This window comes from Ictidomys tridecemlineatus, chromosome 12 (assembly GCF_052094955.1).
Source record: "Ictidomys tridecemlineatus isolate mIctTri1 chromosome 12, mIctTri1.hap1, whole genome shotgun sequence".
Lineage (NCBI taxonomy): Eukaryota > Metazoa > Chordata > Mammalia > Rodentia > Sciuridae > Ictidomys > Ictidomys tridecemlineatus.
This window is the reverse complement of record NC_135488.1, coordinates 33,218,567-33,233,157: the sequence shown is the minus strand read 5'-3', so window position 1 is coordinate 33,233,157 and position 14,591 is coordinate 33,218,567. Positions and strand designations below refer to the sequence as shown.

The 14,591-nt window shown below is 54.6% G+C and overlaps 1 protein-coding gene across 33 annotated transcripts in view; it reads right to left on the bottom strand.

The window, feature by feature from the left end:
- The window catches only part of LOC120890490 (mitotic spindle assembly checkpoint protein MAD1-like), a 301,557-nt gene that overhangs the window by 101,474 nt on the left and 185,492 nt on the right, over positions 1-14,591 (bottom strand). For all 33 annotated transcript variants that reach the window (XM_078028330.1, XM_078028331.1, XM_078028334.1 and 30 more), the window contains one exon: positions 3,359-3,415. In XM_078028330.1, coding sequence (XP_077884456.1) covers positions 3,359-3,415 — 57 coding nt within the window. The remainder of the gene's footprint in view (positions 1-3,358; positions 3,416-14,591) is intronic.

Below are 14,591 nucleotides of genomic sequence, written 5' to 3'. Positions count from 1 at the left end.
AGATGCGCTGAGAGAGGGGCTGCAGACATGGAGGTAGGGCTGCCTCCCCCAGCAGCCTTGGACACCTTGCGTAAGGAGTTCTCCAGATGGGCCACCTGACCCCACTGTTGAGGGCCCAAGGTGCCAGATAGTACCCCAAAAGCCATCTCTGCCATAGGGAATGGGGGCCTCAGAGGCAGAGCTGGTGGCACAGTGAACTCTGGCTGCCTTTATCCACGCCCATCTCTGGATGAAGAGCTGGTCCTGTGGGTATGGCAGCAGCACTCTGGTATGTATTCTACTTCGAATTCCAGGAGTGAGGGGTTCTGGTTTAGCCAGGGGAATGAGACCTGGAGTCCACTCTGCAGAGCCCATGGCTGTGGCCTCAGACCCAAGGCAAGCAGGATGGAAGGGGTGGCCTTGAGGTCGACAGCTCTGTCCCCCTGCCCCACTGTGGTTCCCATGGCCCCTCTGCTCTGGACTTTTCTCCCCAGAGGAGGAGGAGCCAGCCAGAGATGTCAGCCTCATCCCCTGGGAGCCAGCACAGAAGAGACCACAAGTCAGAACAAAAGAACAAGGCTGGGAACACAAGCTAAATCCACAAAACGAGCAGAGCAAGCCAGCAGCAAAGGGACCCGGGAGCGCAGGAAGCGGGAGGGTGGAGAGAGCATCCCACATGGCCTCGCTGAGAGGCGCCTAGAGAGGAAGGGCACAGAATGTCCTGTTGGGATCACCCAGGCAGCCTGGGCAATCTGGGGCCACCTGCTACACGGGGCTACTAAAATAATTAAAACTGAAAAGTCAATTGGAGTTTCAGTAGGACTAGCCATAGTAACACTCATGACCAGAGACTCCCCTAACAGCTGGCACAGATAAAGCACGTTCCCATGGAGAATAGCCCCATAGGATGGGGCTGCCTAGCCTGGGGTCTGTGGCTCAGGGGAAACCACCTAGCAGGCTCAGTGAGGACAGACAGTCCCTGCTGGAGAGGAGCCTGGGGCCAGTCACACAGCCCACAGGAAACAGTGGCAGAGTCAGGATCTGAACACAGATGGCCAGGCCCTGGGTTTCTCCCCTGCCTCCCCGCCCAGCCTCCCCAAGGGCAGCATGAGGCCTGACTTAGCAGCAGATACCCCTTGGCCCCAGGTGCGCTGGTGGGAAGGTCAGAGGTAAGAGCAGATGCTGTTCCCCTGGCCCCCAGGCACTGCCATGTCTTATTTTCCTTTTAACTAGAAAGAAGGAGAGAGAAGTAAAATAAACAAGAAGAAACAAGCTGAGGTCTGGGCAGTCAGAGGCAGAGAGAAAAACCTGCGGTCAACATTCATCTGAAGGAAACCCACATGAGGAACCTGTACCCTGTCCACCTGCACCCCAGGGACATGCCCGCCTGGTGCAAGGTGCAGAGCCTGCTCATGGAGGAGACCTGCAGCACCTGTGCCACAGGGGCTGCCCATGCCCACTCTGGCCTAAGGGCCCAAAAGCTTCTATCTTCTCACCTCCCTGAGAAGAGACCCAGGGTTAGCAGTTTCTCCAAAGCCACATGGAAACAGGGGAGGGCAGGGGTCAGGGTCAAGGCACTCCTGCTCCTGAGGAAAAATAGAGGGTCCAAATTCAAGGGCAGCAGTGAGTGACCAGCCAGCTGCTTAGTCATAAAGCCACAGGCCTGGCATGTGCTTAGCACAACTCATTTCTAATTCCTCTTGGCCTCGTGCACATTATGAAAACAAGGCCCTTGGGCTCATTTCAATTCAGGTCAACACCAAGGAAACCATGCATGTTGACACACAGAACATCAGGGTCTCCCTGGGGCTCAGTAAATGGATGCACCAGTCCTCAAGGAACACCCGGCCCCTACCTCAACCCTGGCTTCCTCAAAGTCAACGCGAAACAGGCCCTTGTTGAACTGCCTGGAGGACTCAGTTATTGAGGACAAAGTGTGGAATGTCCACAGGCCAAAGAAGAGGGGGTAGAGCTGCCCACCATGATGCTGAAACCTGGCAGCCAGAGTTCGGAGGATGCCGCAGACTATGAACCGCAGTGCAGCAGCAGCCAGAGTGGATGCGGGAGGTTTCAGAAGAGGTGGTAAGAATGATGCTCCTGACGCTGAGCTGTGCTGCGGCCTGCCACCTGCCTCCTCACTGGCACCCAGATGTGGTTGGCCTGCAGCCCCACCCTGGCCCTCCTGGAAGGCTGCCTCAGCACAGCAGCGTGCTACTGCACCATCCACCATGAGGGCAAGGAGTCCTCCCAGGACCCCTTGCTGTCCCTCTACAGTTGACCTCCTGAGGCTTCAGGGCTGTTACCTAAGTACTGCTATCCACATTCACTTCCGAAAAACCAGCCCTACCTGCCCTGGATGGCGCTTCTGGGGATCTCCAAGGGACAGCCTTCTCCCCTCATGGCTTCTCCTGATAGGGTCTGGGAAGGAGCCTCTCTCCCAGGAAACACTTCCTTCTCCAGGACTTGAAACAAAAGTGCCCCCTCGGAGCCCTGGCTCACAGCTTCTGCCTGGATACGAGGCCAGGATGCAGGAGTGCCCAGAAACAGGCTCCGCTCTGGTTCCCTCCAGCTTCACACTTGCTCCAGGATAGAAACGCCACCCAGGGCACAGGACTCCACTTAAACCTGGCGCAGGTCCTCAGGTTCTCTACAGCACCTGTGCCATTTTCCCTACAGCGAAGCCAGCCCTGCTTTCCATGGCCCTCCACCATCATCCTATCACCATCCTAATCCCCTGCCCCTCGGCCCTGGCCCCCTCTCCCTTTCCCTGCAGTCCTGTCTTCACTAGCAGCTCAGATCTTGCTGTTTATTCTCTGCGCAGTCACAGTTGGAACCCTCCACTGTGAGCCAGGAGGGCAGGAGCCTGTGCTGCTGGCTGCTGCATCCCCAGAGAAGCCAAGACTGTCCTTTAGTACTTGCTGAGTGGACAGCAAACATGCCAAGACTCCGCACAGCTTCCCACAGGCGTCTCCGCTCTGCTCAGCCCCATATCTGGGCTTCTGCCCAGCAGGGACTCAACCAGACCTCTCTGGGGCCAACCCCACCTGTGCTGCTAGGGCCAGCAGGAGCCCAGCCCCCACTGCATCTCCTCATGGCTCACCTAAGCATCTCTGGCATCACGCGTCCTTCAGCGCCTGCTGCACATGTGGGGCAGTGGGAGCTACCCAGCAGAGGCCAGCAGTCTGCTACTGGCACAACTGGAACTTACTTTCCATCACACCACTCTTCCATTCTCCACACCATTTCCAAAGACAGGGAAGGACGCATGCCTGCAGGACAAGCCCTGACAGGGATAGGACTCTAGACCCAGGATCAAAGCAGTAAACTGTGGGCGGCCCTTTGCCACACAGTGACAGCTTAGCACCATTTCAGAACTCACCATGTCAGCTCTCTGTTTCTGGCCTCCCAGTTCCTCCAGAGCCTGCGTCAACTGGGCCTGCAAAATAAGACCAGGATGGTCAGAGGCTGTGTGTGAGCACTCCCTCCCAGGGCTGCAGCAAGGACCCTCTCCCACCTTCACTGCAGCCTCCTCTCCCTGCTGGGCCAGCAGGGCTGGGAGTTGGGCAGCAGGCAGCAGACCAGGTCAGCCAGGGTTGATTGCCCCTGTAGACAGGACAGGATCCTTGTTTGATGAATGTAACCGAGTGAATAGTCTGGTAACATGACACCCAAAATCTGTCCCAAACCCTGCTGCTGGGTTATGCATGGAGATAGGAGACACTTGGCATGGGGTGCTCAGTGCCCTCAGTTGATGGAGGAAACCATCCACCTCCCTCTGGCACATGCACATTCTAGAGAAACTGACTGATGTAGCTGTGCTGATAGGCTACATGCCACACAAACCTAAAACTCCAGATAGCCTGTTCTGAGTGGGCCATGGAAAGGCCAAGCAAAGAAGCAGGGAGTTCTTGACCAGATGAGCCAAGGGTGGCTGTACTGGGCCTGAGCTGTACTCCTCTTGACCAAGAGCCTATGAGCACGAAGGCACCATGTCTGCCGTAGCTTTGGGCTGACATCACCAGCTCCGACTCCAGCCAAGACCAGCATCCCTGAGGCTGCCTGGAACCTGCTGAAGCAATCTAGCAACGAGAAGCTGTCTATGTGAGGCCCAGCAGCAGTTCCTGAGGCCACCTGGGAAGAAGCACAGACTAATCCCAGAGTGGCAGCACAGGGACCCAGCCCTATGGGCATGGTTGGCCTCCAGAGACACACGTGGCCTCTTCACTGGCCATGTCCTCAGGTCAGGGTAAGATCACATAGTGAGAATAGATCACAGCCCCCACAGGCACTGTCCAGGCTGCCTCTAGTGGACAGGAAGCAACACATGGAGAAAGGGAGGATGCCGGCAAGGGAACATCCCCTGCCCTAAAGCTAACAGCATGGGCTCTGTCTCTAAAGCCACCATAAAGTGACTCGACCACATACAACTATGGTCATCTTCACAGAGCCAGGGAGAAAGCCCACCCCAGAAAGGCAGACTCCTTGTGCTGGAAGTTCTGCAAAAGGCTAAAAGGCTAGAGGAACCATCCCTCCAATTTGACTCCTGGGCAGCCACCTTCAGGAGGTAGCACCAACTGGACCTCCTCCTCGAGAGGCACCTGCAGACAGGGAGGGCAGCCGAGCACCTATGGAGGCTCCCAGCATGGCGACTCCTGACTGCTGTTAGCCACCTCTTCACAATCCTGGCAAAGAAGGAAAACTGAAGCCTAGAAGCCAAATCCCACCGCAAGCCTGATCAGTGGTCAGTGACCAGGGCAGGGGAGCTGGGGGCCAAAGTCCCGGGGCCTGTTCTCGGTGCACAACTCTTCCACTCTGCCCAGAGGAGGAGGCTGCTGTTTCTTGGGCAAGGGAAGCACAGCAGATGCTGACACCCCCACCACACTCCAAACATCTACAAAGCAATACAAAAACATAAGCTATGCGACAAAAAAGCGGGCAAGATGCACACTTCCCAGAACAGGAAACATATGACGGCGTGCACTGGAAGGCAATTAACATGGGCAGTAATGAGGAAAATGCAAATCAGGACCAACAAGGAGACACAAAAATTGCAAAATTCAGAACTCCTAGTTACAATACTAGAAGTGGAAAGGACGTAAGTCAATGGAGTCTTGTCTGTGGACATGGGGAAGGAAAACTATTGGGAAAACAATTTGGTCTTAAAGTTTAAATCTGCATAACCTATAAGTCAGTAATTCCACCCAAATATATATTCAAAGCAACTATTACACGTGCTTTGACCACCCTACCTCTGTCCACTGGCCACTGAAAGATGGTGAGCAGCAGCTGCCTTTTCTCACTACAGTGCCCGCATCTGAGAGACAAACAGTGCCTGCTCGAGTACCAGCATCAGCAGGAACCCAGAAAGCTCCCCCAAATCAACAGACATGTCCCATCGATTACTACCAACTCCAGACAGAGCTGTGCCTCGGTAGGACAGTCAACCAGAACCAGACATCTGTGAATGTGCCATGTACATATGTGATGAGCACTGGGCGATATGTCACATCTTGTGGCTCAGTCAAGCACTTCTGGCAAAGAGGCCTCCTGAGCATGTGGCCTGGGCAAGCAGCAGGGTGAAAGGCACCTACTGGGGGGAAGAAAACATGGGCCCAACCAGGCCCTGTCTGCTCCACAGTGGAGGCCCTGTCAGTCAGCTTGTCCACATCTGGATAGTGACTAGATCCTTCCTAAGGTCCTGAATCTCGTTCACCTGAGGCACTTGAACAACAGGTTCAAGACCATCACCCCAACAGCCCTGTAGGGTCTGTGCAATAAGGACCCTCTCACCTTAGACAGACATATAGCAGCAGTCACCAGGAAAGGGCAGACAGGGGAGGCTCTTCTCCCCAAGCTCATGTGCAGTACCTTTAGCAATGCTGTTCCTGATGTGGTGGGGAGTCAGCAGAGACAGTGGGAGCTGGGCTCAGCTCCACAGTATCTCCTCCATGCTCTTAGGGGCATCAGTGTGCCTTCTTCTTGCTGCCTCTGCAATGACCTCAGGAAATGAAGCCGGCCACACAGTCCATCTGCTGCTGTCTTCTCCTTAAAACTTCCTGCTAGGACCAGGCTGCCTTCTAAGCAGAAAAACCCCACCAAGGTATCTTGCCCACCAGCTGTTCCCTGAATGCCACAGCTGATGTGCACATCTGAGCCAGTGGCCTGGTGTTGATGGCCATCGGTTATGTTCATTCCACTCAAGCTGAGAAAGCTTCTGCTCTGCCCAAGATATCACCACCATGAAGAAAGCTAGACCTGACCTTAAGGCTGCAACTGACAGGGAGGCTGAGGCCCTAGAGTGGGGTGCTGGAGTCCCCACGGCAGCCCCTGTTTATTCTCTGGAGAGGTGAAGAGCTATCTCAGGGACAACTGACAAGGCAGGTCTCAGTATGAAGGTGTTGTCTTCAGGGACCGTGTGGCAAAGGTGGCACATTGCCAGTACAGCATCCACTGCAGGAACACACATAGCCATGATGGGGTGCTGTGTGTGCTCGGACACGAGCCCTAGACACACGCATCATTTGTGACACGTGGATGCTGTGCCAGGACCTCAACAGGGCTATTTTTATCCTTACTCAAGTGTGAAGTGGCTCCTGATGATCTCGCACCCCTGCTAGCACGCAGCAGGCCCAGGACGTGGCAAGAAAACCTGCAGGAGGACGCAAGCTGGGACAGGACACCTCAAAGCCCTGATGGGGGCTGGCAACAGCTTCTGTCCAATCACAAGATGGCTGACTGGAAGGACCCTGAGAGCAGAGTAAGCCCCACGTAGAGGCTGTAGCCCATGCAGGTAGATCTCCCCAAGGTCACAGTTAACACGGGAGGGGCTTGATGAAACTCAAGCCACAGGCCGCCCACTTTCCTGGTCTAGCTGACACAGACCTATGACAAAATGTGACAAGCTAGCCATCCTGAGAGATCTTTCTAGGCCATAGAATCAGGTCTCGTTTGAGGCCGAGTGCCTTCTCTGCAAGACAGTGGCCTTGGGTTATGGCTATGGATGCAGAAGTACTCTTGCCTATGAATGGTGGCTAGAAGACAGTTAGCTTCCACTGGCTGCAGAGCGAGCTGACTCCCAAGCAGGCAGCTCCATGGCCAGGTGCATGGTCTGCAGAGCCTGGTTAGGGTACAGGCTGCCAGTCTGGAAACTTAGTGGGCAGGAGTGGGCTTTGCTGAGGTGGAGGACATGAACCCTGCCCCAGAATACCCTAGCACATTCAGCTCAATGTTAACGATTCTGCAGGGCACTGGGTCGAAGGTGTGGGCCTGGGTTGGCTCCCCAGCATTACCAGGAATTTGTTAGAAGCACAGGATCACAGGCCCCAGTCCTCATGCTCTGAGTCAGAGGGAGGGTCTAGTGTTCTGACCAGCCCTGTAGGGATGCTGATGCAAGCCCAAGTCTGAGAATTGCTGCTGGGGAGACTGAATTTAAAGCCACACAACCAGAATTCAAATTCCGATGTTTCTTCCTGTCAACAATGTCATACTCAACCAATGGTAATTTCCACAAAATCTGATGAGCTCAGCTGTCAGAATCTTATTGTTCCATCTATAAGATGGGCATACCATCCCTATCTCATGGGGTTGTTTTTAGAATTAAAAAGAATGTATGTGAGAACTTGGCTAAGGCACAGCAGGTGTCCTTGCTGAAAGGCGGTGTGGAGAATCACGCTCCACCAGTGGGAAGGAAGAAAGACTTCCTTTACCCACGAGGCTCACCTCCTGGCACATGCCTCTGTCCCAGTGCGCTGGAGCCTTCCACTACGTGCTGAGGACCAGTGCTTTCAACCTGTCCCCAAGTTCCTAGTTGTGCTCAAACACAGACAGCTCTCAGCCTGGAGATCAGGTGTTTTTTCCTTGGCTCGCCCTCTCACCGTTTCAAGGTTTCCCATCATGCTTCGTCCCTGCTTTTCATGGTGTGATCTTCTCTAGCTCTTCACACAGCAGAGCAGTAAATAAACACACTCAGGAGAAAGGAAAGTCCTTTGCGAGGGCAGTGCCATCTGAGCCCCACAGAAGTAATGGGGAGGAAAAGAAGAGAGGGAATGGTCTGATTTTTCTAAGCTGGAAGTCAGAAATTATTCCAGCTCCACTGCAATCTGAAATTGGGATATTTCCACACAACACACCTCACAGCCAGCAGCACTGTAATCTGTTTTAATTAAATAAACTGGAAACGCAGATCAGGCCGATGAGTGGAATGAAGGTGCCACAAACTTATATTTATAGCTCTATCGACAGAGGACTCATGACATCTGCTACCAACTTCTGCAGCTGTTTTATAAATGGAATAAATAAAACCCATGCAGAACAGCACCAACCTCACCAGAGACGGGCTACTGGGATTCTCCCAGCTCGACATTTCCAGTTTGTTTTACTGAAATGTTTTTGCCCACATTAGAGCAGACGGAGGAAGCTAAGTAGGCTATGTGAGCACTGAGAGGAGGGGAAGTGAATTCCCCGTGGCTGCCAGGCTTGGAGCCTGCACTTGCCCATCTGCGAACATGAGCCCTGTGCCCTCAAGCACTCACACAGGCCCCAAGGGCACACTGGTGGGCACAAGCCAACAAAAAGCCTGCTGACCCCAAATTAAAGCAAACAGGAGCCTGGGTGAAGGATGGGGTGGGACGAGAAGGACAGAGCAGAGCAATCAGACAGACATGAGAGCTAAAAGTAGAGAGGACGGGAAGCCTAGAGACAAAAGAAGAAATGAGTGGGCCGGGGCGGAGGCAGAGAGTGGAGGGAAGCAGCAGCCCCACTCCCATGAGGGCCTCTGAACCCCACCATCCAGTGGCACTCTTCTACCTGATGCCCAGAGCCCACCTCTCAGACCAAGATACTGGGGGGTACACACATCTGTTTCTTGACTGTGGATCTGGATGCCCAATCAGATCCCTGCAGCTGTAAGGAGTGTCCCCATAGGCACCTCAGCCACCCTCTGGCTCTTGAGGACAACTGAGCACCACGAGGGATGTGAAGCCTCATTTGTAAGCTTCCCTGCCCCCCAGAAGAAGCTTGAATCTCAGTCACTAGTGAAGTTTGCCCATTTGAGAGGCCCTGAAGGCCCTCTGGGTTCCATAAGGTCACATGATCTCACTGTGCGACAGTATAGGACCCTCGACCAACAAGCTCCTAACAGGCAGCTTGGAACAACTTTTAAAGTGCTCCAGGCATGGGTGGCTTCCAGAACTTAGAATGTGTGAAATTTTGCTATTCAATAAACAATTGAAAAACTCACCCACCAAAGACTTCAAGGGCACTAGCCCTGCCACCTGCAACCAAGACCAGTGTCCAGTTGCTCTGGACTGCCAGGTGAGGTTGAGCTGGCCTCTTAGGACTGCAGCCCAGCAGTGCAACCTGAGCAGGGGATTCAAGTAGCGCAAACACCTGCCCCACTGTCCCGCCCTACACTCAGTGCCCATGTCCCTAGGGCCAGGACTGATGGTGGGTTCAGCACTCAGACCTGGGACAGGGACTGGGGTGTGTCCGATGTGTTGCCCCCAGGGCAAGGCAAGGATCAGGAAGTTCTGCTTAGGTGGCTTCAACTGTGACAGGCTCACCCCTATCCCACATGGATGGCAAGAAGTTAAAGGAGATTATGCAGGCCACAGTGTGGCACCCACAGGACACTCAGTAAGTGACATCTTCATTAATAGGACCAGCACAAAGGAGACAGCAGACTTCAGTAAATGGGCTCATGGTCCAGGGATGACCTGCCCAGAGTCCCATTCGCTAGAAAGAACCGGGCTGGAGATGGGAAGGTTCTGACTGTGGATCCCCTACTGGGCTGGGCATTGGATCTATGGGCCAGAGTGTGGGTGGGCTGATAGCAGGTCACAGGAAAGAGCAACCTATAACCTCACAGCTGGCTTATTCCTGGCCCCTGGCTGGTCCTTGCCAATCCAGGATTCTATTCAGTTTCCCTGGCAATGGGGCCCCGGACACCCCGGGAGGTTCTGCCACAGCAGCCTCAGCACTAAGAATAGTCAACTGGTGGCTCAGAAGTCAGAGCCCTGTGGGGAGAGACCACAACTCACGGCCTCATCTGGAGTGGGCAGGGGTTGCTATGGCCACTGGACAGTTCCATGGGATATGGGAGCCATGAGACCGGAAGCTTCCCACCTTGGGTGGACTCAGCTATTACAGTTTGCACCAGCCACAGATACCTTCTAGGTTCTCCATTTCTCCTGTGTGGGAAGCAAGCAATCGTCCTCGCCATGGCTGGAAGGAGGACCCAGGTCAGACCTCTGCCCCACAGCCCTCCTCACCAGGCCCATGCAACCACCAGATCTCACAAGACATCAAGGCCTTTTCATAGTAAGTGGAAGCTGGAGATGTGGACACCACCCTGAGTCTTGTGACTGGTACCCCGTCCCTGAGGCTAGCCTTAACTGTGGGGGCATGGCCACTTCAGGCAGAGCCCAGCCCAACTCTCACTGGACTCCACACCTCCCACCAGGCTCTGCCTCTTCTTTGTCAATGTGCTTATTGGTGCCCATTGTCATGGCCGTGTTCTCCTGAAGTCTAACCTGTGCCATGCCTATGAGGAGGACCAAGCATAGGGTACCCCTGGGCAACTGCCTGGGCCCAGGGACTTCCTCAAAAGCTCCTGTGGCCAGCCAGTGGCCCCCAACTAGCCTCTCACGGAGGGCTGCCCTGCAGTGGGAACAGGAGGATGCGGGCCTGCCAGGGCAACACTGCCTTCCCAGGGCAAAGGGCTGGTGCTAAAGGCTGGAACATGGGGTGGGGGACAGAGAACATCTAAGAGGCCCTTCCCCTGAGGGCACTATGGACCTGAAGCTGCCTGGGGAACCACACCTAATGCCAAGATCAGAAGTACCCCTACTGACCTGGCTCTTGCTTCCAGGCAGCAAGGCCTCTACCCTGGGGAGCCGCTGGACAGTGCAGGAGCCCGTGTTTGCCCTGCTTTCCCCAGTTCTTCTCTAAAGCACCACGCTTCCACATAAAAATGAACCACCCTTAACAAACTATAGGAGAAACAGCCACCACCTGTGTGCTTCCCTGTGTGGAGGTACTTCTGTGATGTTACCCAGGGCTGGGAGAAAGTCCCCCAGTTCCACTGGCCCTTGCTCAGTCAGCATCCCCAATCTAGACAGCCAATCTATCCTCCATAGGATAAGGTTGTGTTGCCACCCTCACCTCACTGTGAGTGAAAGCAGATCTCTTGGGAAAGTTAGGGAGTTCTCAAACCTCACACCTCATTTGGTCCTAAATTACCTGAGAGCAACCGCTCTGCATGAGGAACTGCAACCAGGATGGAACTGTTGGGTGCCTCTTAGGAGCAGTGCTATGCCAGGCAGAGACCTCCTCTAGCCTCACTGGGACCCTAGGACCCCATACACACCTCCCATAGAATAGAGTCCAGATGACTCCTCCGTCCAGTTTCCCAAGTCTCCCCAGAGGAGCTTCACCCTCCACAAGCACAGGCTCTGGCGCCTCACTCCCTATGCCTAGCAGCAGACCTTGACCTGTTGTACCCTCATTGAACAGGGAACTCCACAGCACCTGACTCAGCACAGCCACAGAGGTCTGGTCCATGGGAGAAGGACCCAATGGGGAGGAAAGATGAAAAGTGGGGGCAGGGGAGAGGCAGCCTTCTCCCCAGCAAGCTTCCTGTCTGGGAAAGCACAGGGGGTGTTCCCGGTTGAGCAGGAGAATAAAAACAATGTTGAGGAGAAACCCTCCCTGGGGCTCCTCCACAGCAGACCCATCTGAGGGCTCTCAAACCTGCCCCAGGCCCAGAAGCAAACCACAGGGCTGCAGCTGCTGCCACCTGGTGGTGGCAGGAAGTCCACAGTTTCCCACCTCTGTGGATCTAGGTACTTGGACAAGACTCAGAGGGGCATCCAGTATGTCCCCCCAGCTCACACTCAATCCAACAACTATTGCATTCCCAAGGGCTGGGGATGCCACTGCCCATGCTTTTCTCCCCCTGCCAGGCAGCAGCATGCCCCCTCAGGGACAGTTCTACAAAAGAAGGCTGCCGTCTACCACGTGGAACCCTGAGGGAGATGAGGTGCCAGGCCAGAATATTTGGCCACCTCAAACAGCAGAGTAGGTGGCATGTCCACTGACTCTAGGCAGCAAGTGGTAACTGGTGGACCTGGAAGGAGGGCGAGGAGGTCCAGAGCACTGCATGTGGGTCTCTACCTCAACACAGCCATGGGCTGCTGAAGCCCAGGTCCAGAGGAGCAAGGCTAGCGAGAGGTCAGATCACTTCTGGAGGGCCCAAGGGACTGTGTGCAGAAGGAAACAGCCATGACAGAGACCCCAGGTAAGGAGCAGGGAGCAGCTCTCAGACCCCACCCTGCACCTGGACTGGCCCCTTGAACCCCACAGTATTGGAAGGCACAGCTGGTGTCAAAGTGCACTCCAGCTGGGCCTCTAATCTCTCTGTCTGGCAAATCCCCCATAACTTCAGGAGACACAGGAGAAGCGGGCAACCTGCCCTTATATGTCCCAAAATAGAAAGTGAGAAGGGTCTCCTGACACACACCCATGAACCAGGCGATGGCTGAGATCCACCAAGTTGCCCCAGGTAGTACAGTGAGCACATCTGGTCAGTGAGTGCTGATATTGAAACCTGGGTCATGACACAGAACTCGAACACATGGCACCAGCTGTGCTCAAATGCTGGGCTCATAATGACCTGTGCAGAACATGTGGCCAACACAGATGGGGATTTCTCAATGTGAGAAATGCTAGGGATGATGGAAGATGTCGAGCCGTCCCTGCATATCTCTCTTCATTAGCATTTCATATGGAGTCAAATGGGTGGTAACAGGGTAGCTATTAACGCGCTCATGTCCATGATGGCTTCACTCTGTGCAGCCAAGGATGGAGGGCCTGCTCCTAGGCACAGACACTGAAGCAGCAGAATGAGTTCCCAACCAATGGGGTTTGGAGGTCAGTACAGAACCAGAGGTCTCTCTCACTCGTGGTTCACTCTGCTGAAGAGTGCCATTGAGGGCTGACCCCAGGCAGAGACATAGTATAGGCCCCCAGGGTGCCTGCAGGGACCTCAGAATAAGCGAGAGGCTGAAAGGATGTGAGGACAGCCCAGTCTGCAGCCTCCTGCTGTGGAGCAGGAACCCTGGGACCCCACACCCACCTCCCATAGGATAGAGCCCAGATGACTCCTCTGGCCAGTTTCCCAAGTCTCCCCAGAGGAGCTCCACCCTCCACAAGCACAGCTCTGGGCGCCTCTTTGCCACCTGCCACACCCAGAGCCCTAGTCTTGGCATTCCCCGTACCTCCTCACATACTGGGTGACCTGCCAACCACCTTCCCCCATCTCCCTGGACGTGCCAGCCTCCAGGGGAATCAAGGTGGTCCAAGATAATTCCCTCATATGAACCTTGTTCTCCCAACACAGCACCCCTAACCTGTTAAACAGGTGAAGCTTGTTTATTAGACATCTCCCTCACCTATCAGCTGAGCTCCAAAGGGGCAGGAACTCTGCTGAATGTTCCCCTGTACGGAACTAGGCCCAGTGGGAAGCAATTGTGGCCACACAGGAATCCTGGCTCTCCCCTCTAGACCCTGGCCATCTGTCCAGCTGGGACATCAGAGGTGATCTCCAAACACTGGCTAAATGAGAAATGTAGACAGCACCCTGCATGGTGTGATGAGCCACACCAACACCTCTCATCTGCATCACCATCACACTGTGGATCCAGGCCCATCATGGTGACAGTGAGCACCAAGACCAAAGGATACCACAGAAGCTTCTGGGAGTGGCAGTGCAGTGGTGCAGAGCAAGTGCTGTGGCTGCACTCTAGGTCTGGCACTGTCCCATACCAGCTCAGTATCCTGTGCACACCCCCAGGCCTCTCTTGGCCTTGGCTTCCTCCTCAGGAAAATCAGGATAACAACAGCACCTGCTTCTGGAGATGGAAATAAAGTGCAGAGCCGGCTGGCAATGCTGGCCAACTTGGTTGTGGAGGTTTTCCTACCTAAGAGGAGGCATTGCCCATGCCCACAAGAGCTATGCTGCTCCTGCCAGGGAGTGGAGCAAACCCCTCCTCAGCTCTGCTAGGGAAACATTGGCATTTGTACCTCAGGGTGGGATGGTTTGCTGGGAAGCTGTGACCAGGCATGCAATGTTGCATTCTCAGGCCCATCAGGCAGATCCCAGCTCAGAGCAGATACAAGCTGTCCAGGGAAGAGAGGCCATGCAGGGCTCTGACCAGCCCAGGTACTCATCAGCAGAAAGCCTCAGGAGCCAATGAGTCATGCTAAGACAGATCTGCCCTCCATCCATTTTCCTCTAGAAGAGGACATGGGGCATCAAAGAGGGCCCAAAGGTGATGCAGGTGGCAGCAGGAGAAAGAAGAAAGAGGCCACAGGCTGAAGCTGCCCTCTACCCAGAGGACCCTTTAGCATCCCAGAACAGAGACTTGGAGGGAAATCACACAAGGAGAAACCGCTGACCCAGGGACATGGGAAACACAGATCCAAGCCCACACTCTAGACCTCAGGGCTACCTCTGAGGCCCCCAGAGGGAACTCTACTCAGCAAAGGCCACCCCTCAAATTGACATCCTACAATACCTGCCATCTGGACAGGACTATCTAGGATCCCTCCAACTA